This window comes from Athalia rosae, chromosome 4 (genome assembly GCF_917208135.1).
Source record: "Athalia rosae chromosome 4, iyAthRosa1.1, whole genome shotgun sequence".
NCBI lineage: Eukaryota > Metazoa > Arthropoda > Insecta > Hymenoptera > Athaliidae > Athalia > Athalia rosae.
The window spans coordinates 12632021-12659184 of NC_064029.1; the positions used below are offsets into that span (position 1 = coordinate 12632021).

General features: G+C 42.2%; 1 protein-coding gene across 10 annotated transcripts in view; it reads right to left on the reverse strand.

Moving 5' to 3' along the window:
* LOC105691161 (probable nuclear hormone receptor HR3) overlaps positions 1-27164 on the reverse strand; it is a 93126-nt gene that overhangs the window by 37142 nt on the left and 28820 nt on the right. The window contains exons 1-3 of one of the 10 annotated variants that reach the window (XM_048653647.1): positions 19556-19601; positions 17885-18518; positions 11988-13158 (exon numbers count right to left, since the gene is read on the reverse strand). The exons of 4 other annotated variants lie outside the window; for them this stretch is intronic. In XM_048653647.1, coding sequence (XP_048509604.1) covers positions 11988-12144 — 157 coding nt within the window. In that variant the 5' untranslated portion in view covers positions 12145-13158; positions 17885-18518; positions 19556-19601. Of the gene's footprint in view, positions 1-11987; positions 13159-17884; positions 19468-19520; positions 19602-27164 lie in introns of those variants that run through there. 5 more of the 10 variants (XM_048653645.1, XM_048653650.1, XM_048653649.1 and 2 more) reach the window with 5 other exon arrangements.

Here is a 27164-nt window from a genome sequence, read left to right on the forward strand (position 1 = left end):
GCCCGTACGTGCAGCCGATGCAACGTTCTCCTGAGGTGGCAGTGTTCGATTACGTTGCTCGAGACCGACGTTGAATCGGCAAACATTTCTTCCCCTCGGTCGATGAATCGCGATTACCTTTCGAGACATGAACGATTCGTCACGCGATCCGCTTTGGTAGTGATTTCTTTGATGATGTAATACATATGAAAATGGAAAATATACAATGCAGATACTTTATCGATTTTGGGCGTGTGTTATACTCGGCGAAGTTATCCGCGTATAATGATTTTTTCGTAGGTACGTGAGTACGTACGTACGTCTGTACAAAATGTATGCTAACAAACGAGATTTCGCAAACGTCTCGACGGTAATGATCGTAGGTAGGTAGGTAGGTAGGTAGGTAGGCAGGCAGGCACTACATTTTATATACGTGACCATGATAGAGATACCCAGGCCATTCGTTACATTACATTACATTTTATAGGCACGTTCACCTTATATTCAAGTGTACCTATGCGGAGCGTTCGCGGGATATTTTGAAACCTGAGCAGGCTAAGATTTCCGAAAAATATGAGGGAAATTTGGGCACTTTGATTCATCCCGTGCTCTCGATCGTCGGATGATCAATATCGTTCGTGCGACACGTCGATTTTGAATGGAACACCCTGTACGTGAACAAATAATTCACAATCACCGGCGCTGCAGTTTCGCCCGGAGGCAAAAGCCCGCGGGGGCCAATTCCAATGGTACCGTACCTGTGCAGGTGCGCACGGAATATCATTATTTTTTAAATTATTGTCAATATTATTATTACCATCCGTCGCATGGAACGCAAATTTTAACCATGATTATGACCGTATTCATTATTCGCGTCGATTGAAAATATTACCGCAAGCTCGCTCTCGCCCATGTCGTCCGCGCTCTTGCAGTCACGTACGGATATCATGCGCTGAGAAGATGACTCTTCTCCCGGGAATCATCGAAATAGAAGGATTTAAAAATTTCACTCGTGATTCAGCACTCGAGTTCGTTTTTTCATCTTTCACCTTTTTCGTGTTTTGCGTAGCGAGGAAAGTCATCGTTCGTGGAACTCGAGTGCGGATATAAAAATGATAATCCATTCCGAAAACCATTTACAATCGATTACGGCAATTCGATTTCGCCCAAACTGACGTGTTTCCGTTACACGTGCGGACACGTATCGGTTGCAAACTATTTTCTGAAAATAACAATCGATGGTTTTTGTTCTTGTTGATGTAAAAATTGCGATTCGCTTCGGCATAAAATGCCCCGCATCGTTTGTCTCTTCGGTTTACACCCACCCTGTAACGTGCGCACGGCCGAGATATTTTCCATCTGTATAGGTAACCTATTCGCGAATGCACGCACAAATTTACACAAATACTAGGTTTCGTGTGATATGCGACTGGCATCGGATGCGAATGTATAGATTCGCACGCACGCGTTACCACATGCGCAACTTGCGCTGCAGCTTTGACGGTATACTCGTGACATGTAAGAGACACTTGCAATTATCCTAATTTGTTGCACCGCAACGCCAATCTTCTTTGTTTACACGCCCACATGTAAGTGAGTTGATTCAGGTGAAGTTGGTTAGATATACCTCAATATATCATATAACCTGCAGCGAGCCGCAGCAGACGTATAAAAAAAAAAAAAAAAAAACAAAAAAAAAACAAAGATCTTTAGGATTTCAAGTTTTTTGTGGAACGCCATTTGATTTGATTTTTTCATCTTTTTTCTATTCATTTTTCAGATCCTTCTTTTTAGTTTTTATTTATTTACGGTAATCTTTCATCGTTCTCACGCGTTGGGCCTACTTTTTTTTCCTCGCGGACTAACGGCAGTTAACGAAATATAGGAAAAGAGAAAAAAAAAAAAGCACAAAAAACTAAAAATCATTTCGCAGTACCAATTTCATTTACCACATGCGAATGCGTGATGAGTGAGAAAGAATGGGAGGTAGGGTAGAAGAAGATGGAAATACAACGGAAAACGTTAATGTTCTTCGTAATATTGCGTAAGGAAAGGTGATTGCCTATGTTTGAATTATACATAGTTGTGTATTATGTACATATATACAGAAATTTATACGAAACTGTATACCTCGAACAAAACGTGAGAATCACTGCTCCGTGTCGACTGTTTCATTGTTCAAATGATGATCGTTACAATGAACGGTGCATTTTCTTTCACCTTGTCTTTTTCCGTTTCAGCATCCATTTCATGTTCATATTGTGCCGATGCGGCTACCTATGGAGCCACCCGGGCTCTATTCCATTCATCGAATCGCAGTGCCGCCGATCCCGATGATTTATTAGGAATTCTTTTTGAATCGATTTTTCGGAACGCTATTAAATTTTCGTTAACCCATCGATACGCGCTAAACAATACGATTTTTATATCTTATCGAACCGATTGTATCGACGATTCCTTTTTTTTTTACCTCGTTCGTTGGGAATCTCGCGGATCTTTTTCGTATAGGCAGTTTTGTTCGTGTTCTTATTTTTTTTTTTCATTTTATTCCACGTTTTCTTCATCTATCCCTCTATATCTATGCGTTCTTCTCCGACAGCACACATTTTATCTGGCGTGTCGTTCAGCGGCGGGTCTATAGCGCGAGAACCGCGCGCGTCGTATACGTACAATATATACATACGCAGAGACATATATACGTGTACACATATGTATGTTCACGTATATATGTGTGTACGTGTTAATGCACACCGCATGCACCGGGTGTCTCGGTGTAGGTGCGTAAGTGAAACTGGGTCGCGGGTTCGACAACTTCAGCCAAGGCTGCCTAACGCAGCGGTACTCAACCGCCGATGCATTTACTCGCGATGATAATACATCCAATTTTATATTATTCATGTTACGTAGATTTTTCCCATAAATTTCACACACACGCACTTGTAACCGATCAAATCATCGGGGATATTTTATCGAGACTCAACACTCTAATACCGACCGTTATTTTTACATTTTCTCTTCACCGGGTCGAAGGAATCCAACCTGCTTCCGGCGCCTTGTCGTTGATCTTTCATTTTTTCTATTTGGGCATTTTTTTTTTTTTTTTTTTTTTCCAAGGCGCATCTTGTAATTTCACTTTCCCTTTGTTCAAATAGTCGGGAGAACATGATCCAAAACTAAATACGACGTTCGATAAGAAGAGAAAGAAAAAAAAAAGGAAAAAAGTAGCAGACGTTAGCGCTGCATCTTTGATTAGAGTTAAATGGATGCGTTGTTGGACATAGTAAAGACGAGGGACAAGTAATGGATGCTTCTCGTTGATATACATATTTTATAGCTTCAGCGTTATGTTTCCTGTGTTATGCGAATCATAGATAAATAGCCGCGAATCTATTCCACCAATAAAGATTCATTGTTTCGATTAAAATTCGATTCATTTCCTGGTTATAATAACGTACCGTGAGATTGAGTATCAGTCGAATCGTCGTTTTTGTAGAGGAATGAATGAAAAAAAAAAATGTTCGATGCGAACTTAAAAATCAAACGCATCGAAAATTATCACGATTCAAAGTAATCTACTTTGTTGTGATCGTTAAGACTTATTACTGCATGGAAACTGCGTTCTAACGTATCTATTATAGATCGCGGTCCGTAAAACGTCTTTCCTTATGAAACAAATTATGTTTGATCGTTACCCTAAATTTTCATCCGAATAACATAACTATGTCCAATAAAATTATAGAGACGAATGAATGGACGATAACAGAACCTCGAACAATTTTCGAAAGCGATGAGCCGTATTTGTTCAATTTTTTCCCTCCTCTTTTCACTTTCTATAAAATACAATGCACCGGAATTTGAGTTTCCATTATGCTCAGTCATCACAGATTAGAAATTGATTCGATCGATAATTTATATAAATGAATCACCGAACGTATACATGTAACAGTCATCTGAAGCGATACATTTATTTATTCACTTTTTGTTGACTTCCTGATGACAGCGCGAATGAGATAACAGAATGATTTTTCAATAAACTCATTATTACTCGTTTATTGCGTTCAATAATCGATAAAGACAACAAACAACCGATAGTTCAACGTTGAATCTACATTGTCTCGCATTGAATTGGGAAAAACAAAAAAAAAAAAAAACAAAAAAACAAGTAAATTCCAAAGTAAATTTAATTCCTGACAGTGTTCGCGCGTACCAAATATTCTATCGGCATTTATACGTACTTAAGTTTAGCCATTAGGAAGCTTCAATTCAATATTAAATTAATGCAAGAGGAACTTTTTTCGTTCGACTCCAGAATGTTTGGAGTCCAGCGATTGGCCCCGGCGAACGCCAATAAGAATATGAACTCATTCGATTCCCAGAATTTTCACCCTTCAGGAAAGGATTTCCAATGCATAAGTCGGAGGAACTCTTTCGTGCAACTCCAGAATATTTGGAGTCCAGCGATTGGTCGAAAAAGAAAAAGTGGTTTCATTCGACACATGTGTCTATTGAACATATCATGTTATTTATATCATGGCTTTTGGGTTTCAATTCGATTTGAGCTTTGAACTGAAAAATACTCGGAAAAATCTAGGAGTTTTCTGGAGAAAACGGCTAAATGGATGGTGAATCTGACTTAGACGGACTTAGACCTTGAATAACTTTTGATTGAGTTGACTTATCGAAAAATGACCACAGACCAACAACTTTTCAAAACGACGTATCGTTCGTTAGTTATAAAAATCAGAAGGAAAAGTCATAATGTTTTCTGTGTTATTCTTATGAAAAATCTAAAAGGGTGATGCAGAAATTCTGAAAATTAATATGAAGGGCGCATACTTCGGGAGGCATATCCTTGGCATCCAAACGAAACTTTTAAGCCTCGTACCGAGAAAAAAAACAAATCGTTTTTCTTTCGAATCACCCTAATACTTATGTGTGTCTTTCATTCGCATCAATTATCCTTCTCTTTTATTATTCAATTATTGAAGTTTTTTTTTGCAAATTGAGAATCTCTGTGAGATGCTATTAAGCAGCTGTCGCAACGTGTATACGTATACATATGTATACGTACATGTACGATACCTGTGTGTATAAACGTATAGCTGCTGTCACCGACTTCTATCCGTTATTTCTAGGAGTTTCTACCGTACTTCTTTACCTGCCACATTTTCCGTCACTTTTTATATGTGTTACGTATCATGTATGTACTTTTATACGCATGTGTACATTTATTTATACATACCTCTACCCACCTGCAATTACTCCGCCATACTATGCGTGCATCCAAAGTATGTAAATGCCTTGTAAAATATGTACCGAGAAGCTATACTATTTGAGCAAAAAAATAATAATTGATTGTATTGTGAAAGGTTGCTGCACCGTTGCAGTGAGAAAAAAAAAGAAAAACAAATCAAGCAATTGATCGAAGGAATCGTAAAGAGATCGACAATTTATCGACAGAAAAAAAAACGATCACGTTACAGAATATTAGGACAGGTGATTTTTGTTCTTTCAATATCGTGTGTATGACGATTTCAGGCAGAAAAAGAGAGGTGAACGTTGAAACAGAAAAAAAGGATACGAGCGTTTTTTGGTCTTGTATTAATGTTGCAATAATTTTGATGGCGAACACTGTGCGGTAAGATATTATGTATCATAAGAGTCGCGTGAAAAAAATTCTGTTCCCTTTTTTAATTTGACTTTTTTAACCTGCTTCTTATCTGTATCTGTCACGGTAATGTTACTCTAGTAAAATGAAACTTAATGAATAGAAGAAAACGGAAAGAAAAAAACAAGTTAGATAATAAAAAGACGAAAAACAAGGCAACTCATTTGATTTTTATGATCCTTTAACACGTACAAGGATAAAGGTTTAACGTTCTCGTACAAACAGCTGCGTTACATGCTCGGCGGGAAACATGGCGAATCGACTGGACGATCGACGCCCGATTTTTTTAAACCCAATTTTCACATTTAGTTGTCATTCGATCATTGGCATGTTGATATAAAATCATTATTCTGACTTTCTTGTTCGAATCTAACCGAATTCGAAAAATTATACCAGAATGAAACGGAGCTTCGTGTGGTTCAGTTCTGATAATTCTGACGTAATTGCGTAAGGTCGATCGCAAAAAAGTCGTGACAAAATTTTGAAGACTCGGTTCGACTGACCAAATTTACGGACCATTTATATTTGCTTATCGATCGATCGAGGTTGGAGGTACAGAAATCCTCAGCGAACGTAACGAATCAATGCGCGGTTAACCTTAAAAGTATAGTTGAATAAATGTACGAACGAAGACAAGAAATAATTTTTACCTGGAAATCGACGAAGGACGAATTGTCAAATGAAAACGTGCGGTAGACGGTGTGTTTTCGATTCGGCGCAATAACGTAATATGCACAATGCGTGACATTGTCAAACGGTCGATCGCTTCTATTGCTGCCGATTGCGCCTTCCTATTTATTTATAACTATATACGTAAGAATGTTAATTTCAATGAAACAATCGACATGCACGGCGTCGCGAGTTTCTCTTATAGGATATTCTCGACGGAGCGACTTTTTAAATCGAGATCTAATTCCGAAGCTAACGAATAGGCAAACCAAACGAATACCAGCCCATTGCCTCCTATTTCACGTTTTACGGCTATATGGAACAAAAATATGGTATTTACGACACGATACTATAATACAACAGAGACAAATACACAAACACCTCTTTTTATTAGACATTCGGCGCGAAGTAATCATCGAAGGGCAAATTATCACCCGCCCAATTTTCAGGGATTTTTCATTCGACACTCGTGAACCGCGTGTAAACGTGTGAAAAAAAAAAAAAAAAACAGGTGAGCGAAGCTTTTCGAAAGGCTTCATCGTAAGATTCTCCGTCCATCAGATTTGGTACGATCAATTTTGTGCATAGGAAAAAATTCGTGACGTTCGACGTTTCGAGATGCATAAAAATTTCGGACTCGTATGACACCACCTGCGGGGAATCCCGAGGCGTGCAAAAACAAAATGACGAAGACGTCACACGTGGTCATCGGCGTCGAGGACAACGAGGAGGACACGGCCGCGATACCACGCCGCCGACATATCCAGGCGCCGTATTCGCGAATGCTAGTCGCGCGCGCGCGCGCGATGCGTGGTTGTGTAACATCGGAGAGGGGCCCCTGTTTACTCCTCTCGTCTGTCTTCTCTCTTTCGTTGTTTCATTTTCTCTTTTTCTCTCTATCTCTCACATCGAGACGCGGGAATCACGAGCTACCGTCCCGCGTCCGTGTCGTCGGGCATTACGCGCTGCGAGACTTTCTTGTCCCCGTCGTCCTCGTTGCGTCCTTTTTGTATGGAAAAAGGGCTGACCCGCTCTACCGTTTCAGGACGATTCGCGATATCGACGTTCGCAGAGATAGGTCCGAATGTCCTTTCGCTAAACAACCGCGAAGCTCGCGCGGACCGCGTGACGACGCAGCGGAGAAACTTACCGTCCGCATCGTGGGGATTGAAAGAAAAATTTTCCACCCGACGTCACCCCCCAAGAACTGAAATCGGAAATGGAGACTTGAAAAATCGATCCGGTCGATCCGAAGAGCGGATCGATACGTTGGAACATAATCACAGAATCGGTCGATGTATAAATGTACAAAGACCATAAATTCAACGCTGTACCATAGCGGTAAACCTCGATGTGGCGTCGGTAAATTTCACTTTGCCAAAACTTTCGCTCCCGCCAACTCTCACTTCCTATGCGAGTATATGGAACACGGACAAGCACACATCCCCACGACCGTACCTAAATTCATGTGGACCGTATAATTTGCAAAACATTATACGCGTATACCCGTTCGGTTAAATCAAAATGACGTCGCACGCGAAGTGTCATAATCTTTTGTTTTTATTGCTGATTATTTTCACACGACGCAGTCTAGTGTTGTGTACGGGGCGTTCCGTGTCGATCACGTGGCCCGCGGCCCTGACCCTCGATCATTTTTTTCGAAAATTTTCTCTTCGTTTTCCGCGCAATTCTACTCCTCGCCCGAATCTCACCCGAACAACCCCGAAGATGAGAAGCAATTCCGTTGCGAAAAATACCCGACATAGTTTCGTGAAAAGGTAAAAATCTTCGGCGAAAAATGCTCCAAACTTATCATCGACGTGATATTAGAGGTGTCGACTGTTACATTCGAGAGAGAATAAAATTAATTTGGAACGCTGAGGATCACGAGGCTCGGTGATTTAATAGGTATCGCATTACCACACGTCGTTATAAATAAGGAAAGAAGACCGACGCCGACAAGGATTACCTGCGCACGAGGGGATTTTTTTCCTTTTCCATTCTCAGTGCAAGTTTTCAATTAGCGAATGATTCCATGCATCCATACCCAGTACCACCGGTATACGCGAGATCTCTACGAAAGTCTTGAAGTGGAACAACCCGATCACCGACCAAACTTCCATATACGTATATTTATTATATCACTGCCGCGAAGCTGCATTCATTCCACGGAATCCTGCGGACGTGTGCGGCGGTGTGCGCGTGTGTAACCCGTACGATGGCGAACTATACATTGATTCACACCTCGCGCGATACTCCAATTCGGAATAAGATCATATCAGCGTGTGTATAACCGGAATGTTAACATTCGAGTTTTACCAAAGACATTTTCTGCGGGTTATGCCTTCCATTTGTCGTCGATGCGAAGTTCGTTTTTTTTTTTTCTCTTTTTTTTTCTTTTTTTTCTTTTTTTCTCTTTTTTTTCACGTTGTTCTGAAAACCGAAGTATCGAACGAGGGGACGTAATCGATGAGCGGCAATGTCGGGCTTGCGGAAGGGAGCTTGAGAAGTTGCCGGTTGATAATGTTCAAGTTTGAAATGAAATGGTACACAATCGTTGGACGCGTTGAAAGGAGCCGAGAAAGAAGGTGCTCCGACGTTGCCGCAAAGCTGCATTTCATTGGAGTTTCACGGGCCTTATGCACGCGGACGATGTATTGATGTGGCAGCGGTGTGTGCAGGCTTGAGTTGCACAGTTTGGTATCGATCCTCCGGCCGTGCCACCGCTGCCGCTGCCGCTGCTTCACCCTCATCGCCTTCCTTGTCCTTCCTCTCCTCTCCTCTCCACGTTACTCTTTTCCTCTCCTCTCCGCACCTCGCCGCTCTCTCGTACTCCACTTCTCTTCTTCCTCTGCGATGCCGAAAGCTTCGCTTCCTGCACATCAAACACCGGCGCGGAGTTTTCTCCGGGGAAAAGTAGCGGAGTATCGCACAAACTACGAAATATGACAACGATCGACGTTTCCCGTATCCAAATCTCGTACGAGGATTATATTGTTGCGACCCGACGAATCGTGCGTATCTTTCGCGGACGTTTTCTCGTTAACCTCGAGGAAATTATGCAATTTTTCAATCGCGATAACTCGGTGCGTAACGCTGCATATTTATCGCTGCTTGTATGCATAGCGGTATAGATTAAACTGGACTGGAATTAGAGCAGCCTAAAAACCAAGGGGATCGTTGCGCGGCGTTGTCCTTTGCTGGAATCGTACGCATGCGGTTTTCTAAAACAAATGACTCACGCGAGATGAAAGATAGTCCGCGGGTACCTGTATATATTACAAATTTCGCAAAAGTCGGACGTAAAAGAAACATTATACGAAAACGAAGCCGCCTCAAACGCCGATCCAGGGGGATTCGCGACTCTTGACAATCTGACGAGAAAAAAAAATGCCATCCTCCAACTTGCAATTGTTTATCGTAGAGAAGTTGATCCTCGAAAACTGACTTACGGTTTACAACAGAATTTATTATACACCCCGAAGCGCGGTAGCCCACGAGATGACGTAACATCGGATCACCGATAATTTTCGCGATTTAATTTACCTTCTTTATTATTAGATTAAGTTTCGCAATAATAATGGAAGCTTATCGTCCGTCATATGTGTGCTCGATCCGTCTATGGAAAATCGGTGGGCCGTACGCCGTACGCACATAGAAATTGTACTGAATTTATTACGCACGTCGCTCCTAAAACCTGAACCGTTCGCGGTTATGTAATTGGAAAGAGACGGAGACCACCGCTCTGAAATCTGATCCTAAACTCCAGCTCGCGCGATTAGCGGTCGTACGCGTCTCAAAAATGACGATACGTCCGAAAAATTCCCAATACCGATAATGGGAAGTCTCGGGCCTCCGAGAGGAGGTGATCGGACGAGAATAGTCGTCGTTGCGAAATTCTTCGATCGGAATAACGAAAATTAAAGGTGCAGAACTTTCCAGGTTCTCGTGCAGAGTACCAAAATGAAAGTATGCCCATTCGAATGAGAGAGAATCTGGTGATTCCGATTTGTAGCGCCGTTTCGTTTTTCCCCGCCATAGATCGGAAAATCCAAATTGCATCCGATCGTGATTTCTGTGAATTACGTTCGCTCGACTGTTCACATTATCTCCAGTTGGCGATTAAAATACACCTATAACTACGTATAACCGCGTGAGCTGTTGAGGTTTCGTCATCGCGCGGGTTGATTTTTTTGTAAGTGAAAGTGCCTCCAGCATGTGGGCATGTGTCGAGACTACTCTACGCGAATGACGTATTTATATACACGCGCACACTCGCATATTCACCGCATAAACCCACCCGTACACGCGGATACATCTGTTTATGTATTTTACAGCGACGACCGATACACCTTTGGAATCGTTACCCACCTTTGCGAATAACCAATTAACATTATACACGCTGCGAGAAGTTCGTTGTTACTTGTAAATAACATACGCGAGTGTACGTAGGTACGCGAGGGATATGTACACACTCGCGTACGTGATATTCGGATCCGCAGGACCAGTTCGAAATTAATCGCTCTTACAAAATGTACGAGCATAAATCCCGATCGAACGGAGATTTTCGCGTAACCGATCGACGCCGGCTGCTTTCGGGCTTCGCGAACTTGAATACTGCTTCGCGGAGACGCGAAAAAGCATCGCTCTGATACTAAAACCCACGGCGAAGATTCGTCGCAGATCGAGGCAGAAAACCCACGCGATCGAACGAACGCGTAAAAATGCACGCGGGATAAATATTTCGAGCCGGAAATTTGTTGGCGGTGATTCGCGCCTCGAAGCGTGAAAATCGATTCGATTCGATTCCTTTGTAGATACCTATACATGTACGCACGATAAATATGTATCACCGTATCGCAGACGTACGTCTATACGATCTACACAGCGACGAGAGAGCCGGCGGCAGCGGTAGGAGCTCGAGGGAAATTTACCACCTGGAAATTTCGCAGGCTCGATTTCTGATTCATCGTTTAAGAAAGCGGAGTGGGTTGGTTCGTTGGTACGACGGAGTTGTGTATCCGTAACGCGTTGAACATTTTCCCGATCGTAGTAGCACTTCCAAAATAGCCCCTCGGATTATTTTTCCGAAGCCTTTTGTGAGTTACGACGAGTGAAAATTACGAATAAATAAAGAACGGGGAACAATCGAAGGCGATTTAGCGGACGACTGGTTCGTCGAACGGGTCAATCGTACGGTAGAGTCGGGGTACCGCGACACTACGGTAAACCGGCGGTGGGTCGTCGGCGAGGGGCTCCCGAGGGGCCGGCACTCCGGAGACCCGATCGTCGTCATTGTTATTATGATAACTGGTTCCGTAACAGGACTTGGAAAGTTTACGTCATTCCGATGCGAGCTGTTACGTTCGTATTTCACCTATACCCACAAATAACGGAGAACGGCTGGAAAATATACGGCGGATCTGCCGTCGAAAATCATATCGATAGCAAGGGGGCGAGGAAGACGCTCGAACGGATGATTCGCCGGCGAATTATTGGTCGGAAGAGAAGATGAAAAAAAAAAGAAGGAAATCTTTCACGACCGTGAGCCGTGATTACGATTGAAGAAAGCTCTAATTTTCGGAGACGCGGAGTGTAACGCGGTCCGAGTCTGGGCGCATTTCGCGCGATCGGCGTCGCTCGGTTATCTTCCTTTAGAAAAACAAAATACCTTTAATGCTCCCCGAAGAAGTGTGCGGCGTCTGTGGCGCGTGTGGTGCGTGGGGCGCGTGAGCTCCGTGAGTAGCGTGCGCCATGGGAATCGGAGATCCCCCAGACGCCCCCGCATGCTCCAGTTTCGTGCTCACCGCACTCCACATCTCGAACATGTTGAACGCCGTTTTGACGGCCTTTTCGACCGCTCCTCTCACCGTAAATCCAATTGTTGATGGATATCCACGATTACTTATTGAACTGTCATTTCTACACCCGCTGATTCTCACCCCGAATCAAACCGTGTATCTCGACTTTTTTCTTCCCTCGCACTTTTGTTTCATTAAATTCCGGTTCCTTCACAATTGATAATTATTCATTCGATCGCTTTATCCCCCTGACGTGGCGTGTCTTGTCGTTTTTTTTTTTTTTTTTTTTTTTTTTTTTTTTTCTCTTTTCTAGGCGTAGGTATGATATTTAAATTCGGTTATATTATCGTTGATTGCTTTATGTAGACCCGCGGTTTCACTTTCCAACTTCTTCATTTATATTCATTTATGTATCACTTCGTGCTTGCTCCTGTTTTTAGTTTGTTTTATTTTATTTTATTTTTAATTTTTTTTTTTTTTTTTCAATCTTATACTCCGTATATTTTTGTAAGATTCTGAAGCATTCTTTTCTTTTTCCTTTTTGTAATTTATTTTTTATCGATACAAACTTTTACGCAATAAATATGTTGTATTTTAATGAATTGTTTTTGTTTTTTCCTATTCTTTAGAAAAACTTGGGAAGTAGCTGCTATAAACGATATATAACTCTGCGATTTAAAAAACTATACCAAAATATCGCTCGAGTTTTATTTTATTTTATTTTATTTTATTTATTTATTTATTTATTTATTTATTAATTAATTGTTTTTGTACTTGATCGGTTATTATTATTTATTTGTATCTCTGAACACGCTGCCGCTAACGCTACTTTTACCCCTAGTCGTGGTGCTTGTGCAGCTGCGTGATCCGACTTTCAACATTTTATCATAAACCACAATGATCAGTCGAAAACGGTCTTTGTCAATCTTCATCATCCTTTTCGCATAAAGTTCTCATGAATACGTTCGCTCGTTCTCGCGGATAATACGAAGACTATTTCGCTCGCTGCATGTTTTTTGTTTCTATTTTTTTCTCGGAGATCTAAAAATTAATTTAATCATCAAACATCACGTGATTATGTTACATACGGGAGGTACAGGTATACACAGGCAAAGAAATTTGATCGGCGATTTGGTGGAATTCTTTTTTTTTCCTCTCTCAATTCGTTTTTTCTTCAATTTTTTTTCCTCTCGTTACGTCACATATAACAGGTAGGTATTTCGATGTTCGCTTCTTATTCTTCCTTTTCATAATTACGTAGACGTATCGACAAATCGGCTATCGTAATCGTAATGATCGACGATGTAACCGATAGGTAGGCACATCGTTGTTTTTCTTTCGGTCTTTCGTGATTAAAAATATGGCGACGATTGATTTTGGAGTCGCACGAAGGCGGCTGGTTTGGTTCGCCGTACGGGACACGCTGTTACAAGGCTGATCGTGAGAGACGACGACGACGACGACGACGACGACGACGACGACGACGACGACGACGGCGACGAGGCAGAGGGACGACGTACTTTGAAGAGAAAGTGGCCGTGATGTTGCATACGTTACGTTGCGTCTAAAAAGCACAACACTTTCTCTCCGTTTCAACATATATTATTTTTTATAATACGCGAATAAAGTATAATATCATCGCGTCGACCGCGCGTACGACACCCCTCCGTATTCCGACGGGAATTATTTCATAAAATAAGCGAGGGCCTCGCGTGTCCTTCGCGGGCACCGCGAGTTCGACTCGCCGAACGTCGTTGGAAGCTTTAAAAAATTCCAAATCCCTCGTAACGTTATTTTCTTCCCCTAAATTTCTTCGCCCCAATAGTTTCGAGTTTCCGATTTCTCGCATCTCCCTCGCGCCCCGCGCATCTGAAAATCTCCATCTACCGCGGCGAGGCGAGGCGACGGATACCTAAGCGATAATCGGAAAGCCGAGCGAACCAGCGAGAATTCTTCGGGCGTTTCCACTTTAAGCGCCAACGGTGGTGCAAGCACGAATTTCCTCTCCCGCCAAGAGGGAGCCGGCGCACTCGCTATCGAGCGAATCCGCTACCACCAGACCCAGTTGCTGCTCCGGCTGCACCGCGACCACGAGGCTCCCCCGCAACCACCCCCTCGACTCCCTCCCTTCGTCCGTCCCCCGCACCGGAGCTTTTCAGCATAGGTATACATCGCGCGGTGCTTCGCCTGACTAGGTACTCGCGTGTGTGCGCAGATTCATACATATACCTATACATAGTTCCTCGCGTGCATGCGACTTTCCGTCCTAACGAATCCCCGAGCTAAGGTTTCTTCGGAGCTTTTTCGGTCAATCTTACGCCGCGGAGGCTCAATTCCTGCGAGATGGAAGGATTCGAATTGAATGGCTCGTTCGGCTCTCACCGGTCGTTCCTCTTAGTTTTTCGTAAAGCAAAACACGCGAGAAACTTGACACCCCGTATGCACAATATCCATATAATAATAGCTCCACATTTCTCGGAGGATCGTAATGTGCAGTTGACGGTCCGCGCGTGCGTCGAGGGTGCAAGAGGCGTCAGGTTGCGTTAGGTCAGGCCATCTCGGGTGAGGTTAGGTATGTGCATGTGGACGTGCATCGTGCATGCGCCGTACATTTGTACGATATATGTATATTTTCACAGTGCAGAGGGAAGAGGTGAATTACACGGAAGAGGGACCCGTGCATGTGGTCGTGTCGAGGATACCGTTGGTCCCAGTGCCCCACTGACTGACTCTGGAGCCGACTTCCATTTGCCGTCGCTACTTCGCTACCTCGCTACGCACACACGTTACAGTCAGTCCTCTTTAACGTTCCGCACTAGGCATCGCCGTCGGTGCATTCGCACGTCATTTAACCAGCCTATGTGTATACGTTTCGTATTCGCGCTACGCGTTGCACATCCATGACATACACCGCACGTGCGCTCTATGATTCTACCGTTCTACCGTTAAATTCATTGTTATTATCATCTTTCGAGTCGTCATCATCGCCGGTATCGAACATTTTCCACGGAGACGGATGCGCGAAAATGCGATGCCCCCGATAAAAACATTTTTCCCCTGTTTCGCTTCATTTTCTTTTGTTTTTTCACGATGATTATCTTTTCCTAATTTTTCGTTCCTCTTTGAGACCAGAGCGGACGTCCGAAGGGATGTGAAAATGTTGAGGAATGAAGGAAAGAGAAGAGAGGCTCGGTCAATTTGAATCGAACGTCGTAGTTGATGGACAAAAATGATCTGGGCTCGATACGCCAGAAACCAAAACTAATCGGTTTCGACGTAGAAGATGATTCGAATCCATCACGCGGAGTGGAGGAGAGATTTTATTCATGAATGTGAATCACGTTATGCAGTTAGTGTCGCAAGAGCACATATTGTTGCAAGTAGTTGCGTACGATTAGAAATTTACAACACATTTTCATTCATGCCCATTTTACACTCGGACGCGTGGTGATTACTTCGAGTGAAGTGTAGATATAATTACACCTATCTATCCGTATGCGGTATTCTTCATAATTATATGGACAATTATATTCCGCGCTTTGCGCTCGTTATATTTAACTTGAAGTTTGCAACTTTTGCTCACTCACTCTCCTCGTCTACGTTACCGAAGGAAACCTTATTTTTAGTGTGGTTATTTTTTCCTTCCTTCTCCCATTCAAAGATAATCTCATTTATAAGTGGACGCTGCATGTACATTCAATGAAGGAATCAATCCTCTCGGATTTCAAATATGAGCTACGCGGACGTCGTTACGACGTTTTTTGTTTTATTTTTTTATCCCTCATAACTTTATTTCTAAATTTTTACCGAATAACTAGGGGATAGTCGTACACATGTACGGCGTACGTCGTTCATCTTCACGGGGTGGATCGCCCGGCCCACGGGGATCGAGTCGGACGGCGCGGCGATTCGATCCTACGCCGGTCGATATCACGGCCGGTGATCGCGAATACGGATAACGTTCAGCGTCGTCGTCGTCGTCGTGGTCGTCGTCGTCGTGGTCGTCGTGGTCGTCGTCGTCTCGGTCAGCTCGCGAGAAGAAGATGATGAGAAACTTAGCGAGCTCTGGCAGAGGCGAGGAGATATATTATTCGTACGCATATACTTGGAGAGAGAGAAGGCAAGGCGAGACGAGAACCAACGTGTACGACCCAAATACGAAGCAATGCCCCCGCGGCGAAAATAATTCATACAGCCGTTGCCATCGTACATACGTCTTGGACTTGTGAGTTCCATAACGTATATAATGGCAGGTATACACATATACGCACGTATGTACGCGAGTATGTATTCTATATCAATATATACCATATATACGCGCGATACTCGTATTCAACAGAAGACTGCGTTGTGTAGTCGTCGTCGCAGTATTCACGAATTCCCCGTTACGATATAATAATATTAATAATATACCCTATGTATAGTTTTGTATACTTCACACATAATACACGTGTATTCACGTGCAGCTATATATTCATACACCGATCTTTCCGTTTATACGTGTATAGCAAACTCGGCGAGGAAGTGCAGCAGACGATGTATACGAAAGGCTCGATGTATAACCAATAAAATGGGCATTAACGACCCGCGCGGCATGCTCTAGTAATTGTCTAACCAGCGAATATGTAGAACTGTGCTCGCTTTGTTATCTAGCCGTTGAAAAATTATTTTAGGGTTGCTGGAAAAATTCAAAATTCTGATTCGACCGGCTCATTCATCACGTATGATTCCGTCGTGCGTAAGTCGTTGCTGATAAGCCCGCCAAGGAATCCCTAAGGTTCGCGGTGTAAATAACGAATCACTACCGTACGTCTGTCGAGAATTTCCAAAATGTTCCGAGCTTTTGCCGAACATCGACCCGTGGAATAACGAAGCAGAAATGGAATTGGTACTTTGATTCGCGGGGAGGCGTTGTTACATAAAGTATCGTAGGAGGAGGTGTGGAACGCGCGTTCCTCCAAGTTCATCGGGTTCCACATGGTGTGGCGGTGGTACAGACCAACTGTAAGCTATGGTTCGTGCGGCGACGAGCCACGTGTGTCTGCGGCGTGACCGTGTTACAACCACTTTGCTCGTGGAATTTCATACCCATAGGTATACGTAATTCTCCCTCTACTTCGATATTCCCGCACCTGTGTTAATAATACCCACTGTACGCGCGACAACTATAATCGGGATGTCTGTATTTACGTCGCTCGTAGCCCACCCGTTGGGCACAAATGCGTAACGTGACCTAAACTGATTGTAAGGATCGTTCGATCGTCGATTTTCTTCCACGATTTCAGAGGGGGTCCGACAGACGCTGTGGACGCTGGAATCGATTGGTGTTCTCTTTTGCGAACAACGAAATACCCGGTGACGAGTACGGAGGAGCCTGCGAACGAGAGGAAGCCGGAGGATTTGAAAATTTGAATGAAAGTCGACGTGTCCGATCGATTTTATCAAATTTCCTTCCCGTTCTCCAACGCATCGTAATTCCGTCCAGTTTTTAGGATGAACACTATTTTCATTTCTGACAGAAATCAACCAAGAAAATTCTCCGGAAAACCGAAGATGTCATTCATCGCGTCTGCAAACTGTAAGATGAGCAGTCATCGTAGAATGTAACGTAACGTAACGTAACGTAACGTAACGTAACGTAAATCGTACGTGAGTGCAAAATGTTCAAGTATTACTCAATGATAACTCCCCGCATGATTGGATGAGAAAAAACGAGGCGGAAAAAAAGAAGAGAAAAAAAACTGAGAGAGAAAAAAGATTGGCGTACGGTGGATCTACTTGGACGAACGATCAATTAAGTAGGTATTAAACAATACATGTAGAAAAACCGCACAGTTGCAGCCAACCTAATCACTGTTAATCCAAAAGACTTTCACTGATGATTTTCCCACATCACACGATCAGATTTACATACATGTATTTATATATATTCTATATAAACATTATATGTTTGCATATTATTATCGTTTGATTACGTCGTGTTTGCAGTCGTTAATTTTTTTTTCCTCCTTTTGTCTCTTCTTGATTTAAAAAATCATATCTCATGTTCAATGATTATTAGAATAATATTTAATAGGCGATTTAGGTATAAACGTATCTAAATAAAATTATTAACCATGTATATGTAACTGTTCATCTATCTTTTTATTATCATCATATTTTTGTCATTAATTTTCGTGTGTGTATGTAATATGTATATTATGTTATATACAATTATTTTTTTTTTTCAGTTAATATTCACATTGACTGTATACACACAACTACGTAAAAATCACAACACTTTTGAATCACAGATTTTTTTTCATTTCTTTCCTTTTTTAAAATTTTTTACTCTTTCTATATTCCGTTTCACAACACCATACAGCTCCTTCTATAAATGTCGATCGTTGACACTTCCACTTCTAAATTAACATTTAATCGATGAGTTGTAGTCGCAAGACTTTCAAAATTACGAAACAAACGAAAAAAAGTCGATGCGACAAAATAAAAACTATTCATATTTTATCGAAGCTCAATTTCGATTCTATGGTACACGCAACATACGCACGTGGTGTGCATTTTATTTTCGTTTTTCATTTCTCTTTTTTCAATTTCGTTTTGTTTTGTTGTATTCTTTATCCGACAATTTTAACTGCACACGGAAGGAGAAAAAAAATGACAAAAAACGTGACGAAAATCGGAAAAGAATTGAGACAATTTCGATAACTACGTTGAAAAAATAAATCAGACGGTGAGAGTGAAAAGAATTTCGATTTGTGAAAAATAAATGAAAATCCCATTCAACTTTCAAAGTCCGCGGCACTCGGTTAACGATATTTATTTACAATTCCACCGGAGCACTGACACTGCGTAGGTGGATTGCGAACCTATACATTTACTATCTACCACCCATTCAAGCATTCGTTCGTGTACGTACATAATATGCATTATGCACTTCTCATAACTACATCTACATCTGCGTTGGCATATCTATATTTTCAGAATCTCAATCGATCGCTCTTCGTAATATATTTCGATTCTTCGCACTTTTATCAATCGACTCATCGAGATCGATGAAATATTTCCGAAAAATAGCGAAGGAAAAAAAACCATCCGCATACAGCGCGCACGTATAATCGTATCGAGATGGATTTCCCTCGTCAATAGCCAGTTATCGAGTAAATTTACCGTCGAAAGAGAAGAAGAAAAAAAAAAATCAAGGAACAAAAAAATTTCTCTTACGACACGATAACATTCGATCCGGTATGAATTATCAAAATATGAATCATATTGTCGAACGAAACGAAAAAGAGAAAGACATCAACGATGATATAATTTTTGTTTTGTTGTTTTTTTTCAATTTTTTTTCTCTATGATCCCTAACGATAAATCGATATCGTAATTTTGTAAATCAATGAACGGACCACCACCACCAAATAGTATTAAGAGATTTCGTTACTTCGAAGAACACGATTGTCGACGGTGTGGTTCGCGCCGCGGTGGCTCTTGGTTGACTGATGCGCGCAGACTTCGCATCCCCACCAGTATTTTCCGCGGGTAACAGAGCGAGAGAGTGAGAGAGCGAGAGAGTGAGAGAGCGAGAGAGCGAGAGAGAGAGAGAAAGAGAGGGAGAGAGAACGAGAGGGGGAGAGAGGAAAGCGAAAGAGAAAGAGAAAGAGGGCAAAAGAAAGAGAAAAAGAGAGGGAGAATCGCGGCGGTTAAATAATAGGTAGGGAGTTTAGGTCGCGGTACCGATGGCTTGTCGAGAGGAACGGGAGGAATGGGAGGGAGGAAAAGCTCACGCCGTACCGGGGGTTGGGGACGAGGGGGTGTAACGCGAACGAAGTTAGGGTAGGTCGCGGGACCGGTCCCGTCGCAAGGAACACGATCGTCTACGTCACGGGGCACCGCGTTCGAGTTAGTGCGATTCCTCCGGTATTTTTTCAGGGGGTTGGCGCAAAAGAGAAAATACCAAATTTTCATCCGCGAGTTCGGTTAGCGACACGGCATGTTCGGGATGTACGCGCTCCCATTTCCACCCCCCTCGGGATAGGATCGAAGACGATGTTCAGTTTTTTTACGGGTGTGTTCGTATTAAATTTTTGTTATATAGCTCAAGTTCAAAGGTCTCGGGTTGTCGGTAACCCTCGAAATATGGCGCTTTTGTGAAGCTCCTGTACCGATCAAAAGAACCTGAACAATGAAATCTCGATCTTCGTAGCGATCTTCCGAGTATGGAAAAAAAAATGAAATTGAAATCTATAAAGAATGGATAGAAATATACGGACTACCGAGAGAACCGGTATATATACAATATGAGGAAGACACTTGATATCCTCCTACCGTTAGAATCTTTTCTCATACCTCTACGTGGAGCTAACGTACGTCGTACATAATATAGCGAGCATATGGGGGATGTGGGAGGTTTTTGGATACGGAGGAGGTGAAAAAAGATTTAGAAAAAACACATCTCCTTACAGTAGATTTTTCGTTTTTTCTTCTCTTTTTACCTTCTTCTTCGAAATTCTATTTTTTTACACCCTAAAATCTGGCGAAGTTCTTTCTCTTTTCGTCCTTCATTCTATTCTATAAGGGAGAGGAAGGGAAGGAGAAAAACTCTAAAACTCCACTTCGAATTACGTCTCGTATAAGTTTCCTGTGCTTTGTGAAAGAATCGTATTATACGCGCAGGGTATACATATATTCGGTTTACATTTATTGTTGTAAAACGTCATTCGATAGGCGAAAAACTACCGTTAAATTACGGGACTCGAGGTGCAATTCTACCGAACACTCGGCGTACGCTCTGCTCGCCATTTATCAAAAATCGAAAAACTACAATCAGAACAAATATTCCCGCCCGACCGATGCCAATTCCTGTGAGAGAAATATGAGATTTGTCTTATTTTAAATATGACCGCGAGCGGAGAATAACGCGCGCGTCCAAAAATTGCGTACATCCTCGCGTATCATACGACGTGTAATTCAATCGATGCACCGTCGTGATTTGGAAATAATTTTATGCCGGTTTTCGCGCCCTTGCGAAACTTGGAAACCGGATAACACGTGTTCTTGATACGCTCGAGGGGAACCGAACGCCGGTCCGTACGTCGCGGGGAAGACGAAGTATACCGGCGAGTCATAGCGGGAAAATTGAAACAACGAAAAGGGAGAATGGAAATGCAAAAATTTTTCTTTCCCAACTACATCGAGTACCTTGTCATGGGATATTTCTAACCCTCGCGTCGTACGCGCACGCTGTACATGGGCGATGGTACTGTACATAGGGTAATTATATACGCGAGTGATAACCCGGGCATATGGGTAATCGGTAGGAGTATCGTATTACGACTACCTGTTACGCGGGTACAAATATCGTTTATAGCGCCGGTATCATAGGCGGCATGTATGCAGGGTACGTAGACGATAATTGCCCATTATCATCGCAATTTCGTTCAGTCTACGGAGACCGATTCGGATTAATTTGGTCGTAGTGTTCGGGGAACATTTGGACCGCCGACGATTTGGCAGCCGGGACAAAACGCGTTCGTTCGAATCGAAATCGAAGTTTCCTGCAAGCGGCGCGCTGTTCGCGAGGCAACTTTTTTTTCTCACTCCGAACGTAACCGGTCGGTGTATGTCCGGAGCCGGGGACGAAGCTGGAGGAGAAGGAAGGATCTTTCGTACGAAAATGGTAGGATTCAATTTTTGGAACTCGACGTCTATCGTTCGTCGTTTGCTCGGCGTTGGACAGACGCGGGCTTCTAAATACGTAAAATATCTAGACGCGTATAGCTATACTGACGAAACACGTGCGGTAGATAATATACAAAACACGTTGGTATAGCTGCCAAAAAGAGCAACTTTCAAAAGCGTTGAGGTTGAGCAAGAACTCGTATACGAGCGTTATAATACCGTATACGCGCATAACGTACCTCCTGGGTGTATGTATACATATACGTGTAAAGGATACGTACTCTACGCCTACTTGCCTTATACTTTCTTGCACGGCGTTATACGTACGCCATGGTATCGCCTTGATCCGCGGAGAGCAGCCGACCGCTATAGGTATTACTCATACCTACCGGGTGCCGTGCGAGAATTTTTCCTGTCCTTAGGAGCGGACCCTAGCGCGCGTCAAAATTGGCGGTACTGATTGTGAGTGTTTCGTTTTTACTCCGAGTTCTTAGCATTGGGATAGCTATCGTAACGCCGAGTTGACCTAGCTCGTAGCCCTGACCATTTTCAATTTTTCAATTCTTCTTACACCGCGTGGTCCTTGCTCTATAAAACGCTTTCTCTTTTCTTCATTCGAGTATGAAATAAAAAATAATACCTCGTTGTTGCGGATGGCTCGAGTGATTTTTCTCAAAAAGTATTTCACGTGAATTCTACGGCGAAGCTAAATAAATTCGGAATGAATCGACGAAAAATCCAATTTCGATGAAAAACCGTGTGCGAAATTGCTAGAAAAAATTCGAATTAAAAGTTCACGTAATAAAATATATTGCCATACACATATTACGGTACGTCCGGAACGCTTTGTTCTAATTACGAGTTTGAACGTTGCAATTCTTTTTTTTTTTCGTTTCGTTACTCTGCGTATTGTCCGGGAGCATTTTGCAGCGAGTGTTTGAAAAATGAATAAAAATATACTCGCGTATATATATAGTTTTTTTTTTTTTTTTTTTTTTTGTTGCACGCGCGGAACTAATTGTACCCACAAGATGCATGTATATAAATGTCGTTATATTCGCGGTATCATTATAAAATTATACGCGCGATGGTCGGTATCGTACATTCATATTACAGAATATTCAGCGCCCGCGCAATGCTTAGCTATAGATATACGCGGTAATATTATACGCCTGACAATGAGAAAAAGAGTTTTCCTCTTTATTAAATATATATATATATACATATCTCCTATGTATATATATAGGGAGAAGACATAAAATTATAACGTTATAAAATCTAACCTCGTCCAATTTCACGCTCTGTGTATTCGAAGAAGTGTATATTTTACTAATTGGATTATTGCTGATGATTATAAAATGTGCTATTACGCCCGCGAGTGTTGCGGGGATGAATTGCGTTATTATATACACGTGTATACGCGTATACCTGTATATACCCCCCCCCCCCCCCCCCCCACGGTATAACGTGCACCGAGAGATAATTGACGTTAAAGTAGAATAATCATACGCATAATTTTTCTAATTTTTTCCACAATACTCACGCCGCACGCATCTCATCTCCTTCGGCTCGGAGTAATTAATTTTTAATCAAGGTATACGTGCTGCGGCAGAGGTATGCGAGTATCGCGTGAAACATATCTCATCGAATTCCGGACGGTCGACCGATTATTTACTCATTTATTCCGATACACCATAGATTTTTATTGTATGAGGTTATATAAGGCGTGTTGTTCCAGTTACTTGACTCGCTATTGACTCGAATAAGTGACGGTGATTGCATTTCTGATCTCACCGAATGAATTAGATTCAGCTCTTTAATTCCAACTGGAGAAAACTCAAGTTGCTGCACTGACCAGTAATCGACCCAACCGCGATATAACTAGGTACGTACCTCTACGTGCATCTCTGTCGCGTACGTAGGACACGTAAGACCGATACGATGGTTATTATACGTATCTTGACTCGCGGGAACTGCATCGGGTCGAAGTTCCACCGGAGTATAGCGTTAACGTCCCGTGCCCTCCGCGTTCATTTTTTACGCATACGCGGGCGGCACGAACTTATAACAACGGAATCTCCACCGATCGCGAGATCACCCTGCGCCGACGGGATGGAAATAAAAAATGTACTCGGGGAAAAGAAGAGGAAAACAGCGCGAGCGCGAGATGAAAAGGGTGGAAAAGTGGCGAGACGGGAAACATCGAGTGCCGGAGTGGCGTACCTATACAATACCAACCCGACAGACCGGAGTCGAAACGAACGTTATTCCTGGTCGTTTCGATGGTTTTCGGTAGTTTTTACCGTTATGTTATACGCGATGCAGACACGCAGCTGTCAATGACCCGAAAGTTAGCGGGTATAAAATCCTTTCCCCGTGTAAACCACCACCGCTCGCACGAAATGGATGACGATCGTCCCGCGTCTGGCGATGACCAAATTCGTTAGCGGACAAGTCGGGCGATTTCCTTATTTTTTTATTTTTTTTTTTCACCTCTGTCGTACTTTTGTGCGTTCCAACAGCTTATCTTTCCACGGTATTTTCCGTCACGTCGTTTTCCTCGGCGACAACGGTGCCGCGGATCCGAAGCCCGTCGTCGTGGTTAACCGTCGCTTTCACGAATTACACAAGTGATGCAGCACCGGCACCAGCGGCGGCACCGAAACCGCTCGCGATTTTTACTGACTTGAATTTAAAACGCACTCGCTGCACGGTTTAACGGTACGCCGCCTCGTTTTTGGACAGAGTTCACTCTGTACGCGTAATGTGGTGAACGGTACATTTTTTCCAACGACATTTTTATTTCCATCATAAAGTAGAGAATACGAAATCGTCGTGACAATCGGTTCGTTGTGTTGGCTAAATGAAAATGAGGGTGAGAAGGAGGAGGGGGTTGCCGTTTCAAAAATAATTATTGAAAATATATGATCGTCAAAGTTTAAGTTTCAATGAATATATTAATACGTAACGGGATTTTGTAATTAAAAATAATTATACCAGTTACATGGGTATTGGACGAAAGGGAGAAGAGAGAGAAAAAAAAGTATCATTTATGAAAGGAGTCTTATTTTTAGTTTTTAATTATGTTCATCGATTTTTTCTTCCTTTCTTTCTGCCGAATACATTATAATGTTAACGTAGTTATACGCACGTGTAAAAAATGTTACACGTGTGTACATGTTTTTTCATCTTTTAGTCAGCGCGTGGTTATAGTCATGATCGGCGATAAAAGACGCGTGTCCGAACCGTAAAACAAAATAGAAAGTCGAGAGTCTCTCGGACAATAATCTTGCGAATCTCGTATCGAAGGTTGCGCCATGTTATCATTATACGGACAAAGCTGCAATTAACGCCGCTGCCGCCGCCAATCTGTCTTCGCCTTGTAAACTCCGGCTCTCCGACAATGACCGGCACATATTTATTTTAACACTGCACCGCCGTGATTCGAACCAGTTACGTACATAGTATCTATGGGTGATTTAACATGACAATTAGTCTCCGACAAAAGCATGCACTCACGCGCCATTCCGTTTCCATATGAATGTCGGCTCTCGGTATTTTCGTTACGCACGAAAAACCGGCGGATTTTCTTTTCTCAAATTCAGGAAAGAGCGGTTGGTAGAGTAAGCCTCGATTTTCGGGGAAATCCCTTCCATCGATTATAGGTCTAAGAATATTGATCCCAGGCAACAAAATGGTTAGGATCAAAGTTACCGGAAATGAAATTTTTTATCTGATTATTTCCCACCATTTTTAGGATAAACTTGATAATGAGCGAGATAATTGTAAAAACTAACGAATGCACTCCTATAAGAACGGAAGTATAACGAGCAAGTGTTTTTACGTCGGGATTATGAATTTTCAGCTCGATAAAAATGATTTTCATTTGTGCACAAGTTTTCAGTTGTCTGTCGCAATTTCCAAACTTTTGCCGGCTTCTCTTCAGATTTTTCTCATATCAGAAATATGATCGGTCGAAATTTGACGATCAGTTTCAACGAAACTTCCCATGCGTTCAGATAAAACAGACACTTGGAACATTTCATCTAGATGCAAAATTTTTCAACGATTCATTTCTAAAATGCCCACACGAGTGATTCTTCCGTAAAAGTAATTGTGCGTGGAGTAATTTGCACTTGTCGATTATCCTTCTCAGTCGATACGATACCGTGAGCTTTCCTCGTGCAAGTACGAAGAAGAAAAAGGTGCACAGGTTGTAAAATAGAAAAGGGAATATATTAATTTGCGCTGGAGTCGTGCCAAACTAATCAAACCCAGTGAAATCTAGGGCGCCCCTTCTTCTTTACCGCCGTCTTCTCCTCACCCGGTTCCGCAACATTTTCGCTAATTTTTACTTTCCATCTTCGTCATCTCTCATCTCCCATTTCCCATATTTTCCACATCTCCCGTGGAGTTTCCGTTCCACGGAACAAACAATATAGTACATACGTATGTATTTTCGCGCTAATATCGTATGCCTATACAAGTTTTATAAATATCTTAAATTATTTTTATTTTTAGATTAAAAACGTAGACACTCCTACGCCTCGCAGGTGCGGAACAAGAGCAAGACTTCCACGTGAAGTATAGGAAGCCAACGTTTACCGTCTTCGATTATTATTAACCCTTTCTAAAGAAGCTCGCGTCAAAAAATCATCACGAAATTATCGTTGGATTTTTCCATTTTGACGAGGGGAAAAACGGCAATAATTCGATAATTCCGGTGGACAGTTCAATTTGAGTGAGTAGGATTGCAGATTTGGATTTCTGAGCTCGAAATTATAAGAAAACGTCCAAATACTGTGAAACATCCACATTTTTTATAATTGGACTTCACTTGGTAATCTCGTGTACTTTGATATCAGGAATTTGAATCCGTAAGCTAAATTGATCTATGGATGGAAATGATCCAGTTATTGCCAATTTTTCGCTCTATAAAAAGTGAAAGAATGCAGATATTTTAATTGGATTGATTCGCAGCTCGATATACTCGACGAATTCGTGTTCCCGGGGTCAAAATACGTTAGAAAAGTGTTCTACAATCGATTTTTAAAATACTTCACTTTTCGCCCGAAAATCGAAAAAATCCAAAGTTTTTACGATTTTGGGGTCAAAAATCGACATTTTTTTAAAATGCTACTCTTGTGTATTTTGATCTCAGAAATCCGAATTCACTAGTTACATTGCTCCATCTGTAAAATCGAACGAGTTATCGCTAATCTTTCACTCCGTGGAATTGCGATAAAATAGCGAGAAAACCATGATTTTTCGAGGTGAATCAATTTAATTCAAAAATTTCGATTCGCGAGCTTGAAATACACACGAATGGGGTCACGTGAACGACTGTAATTTTCACAGACATTGTAAATCAG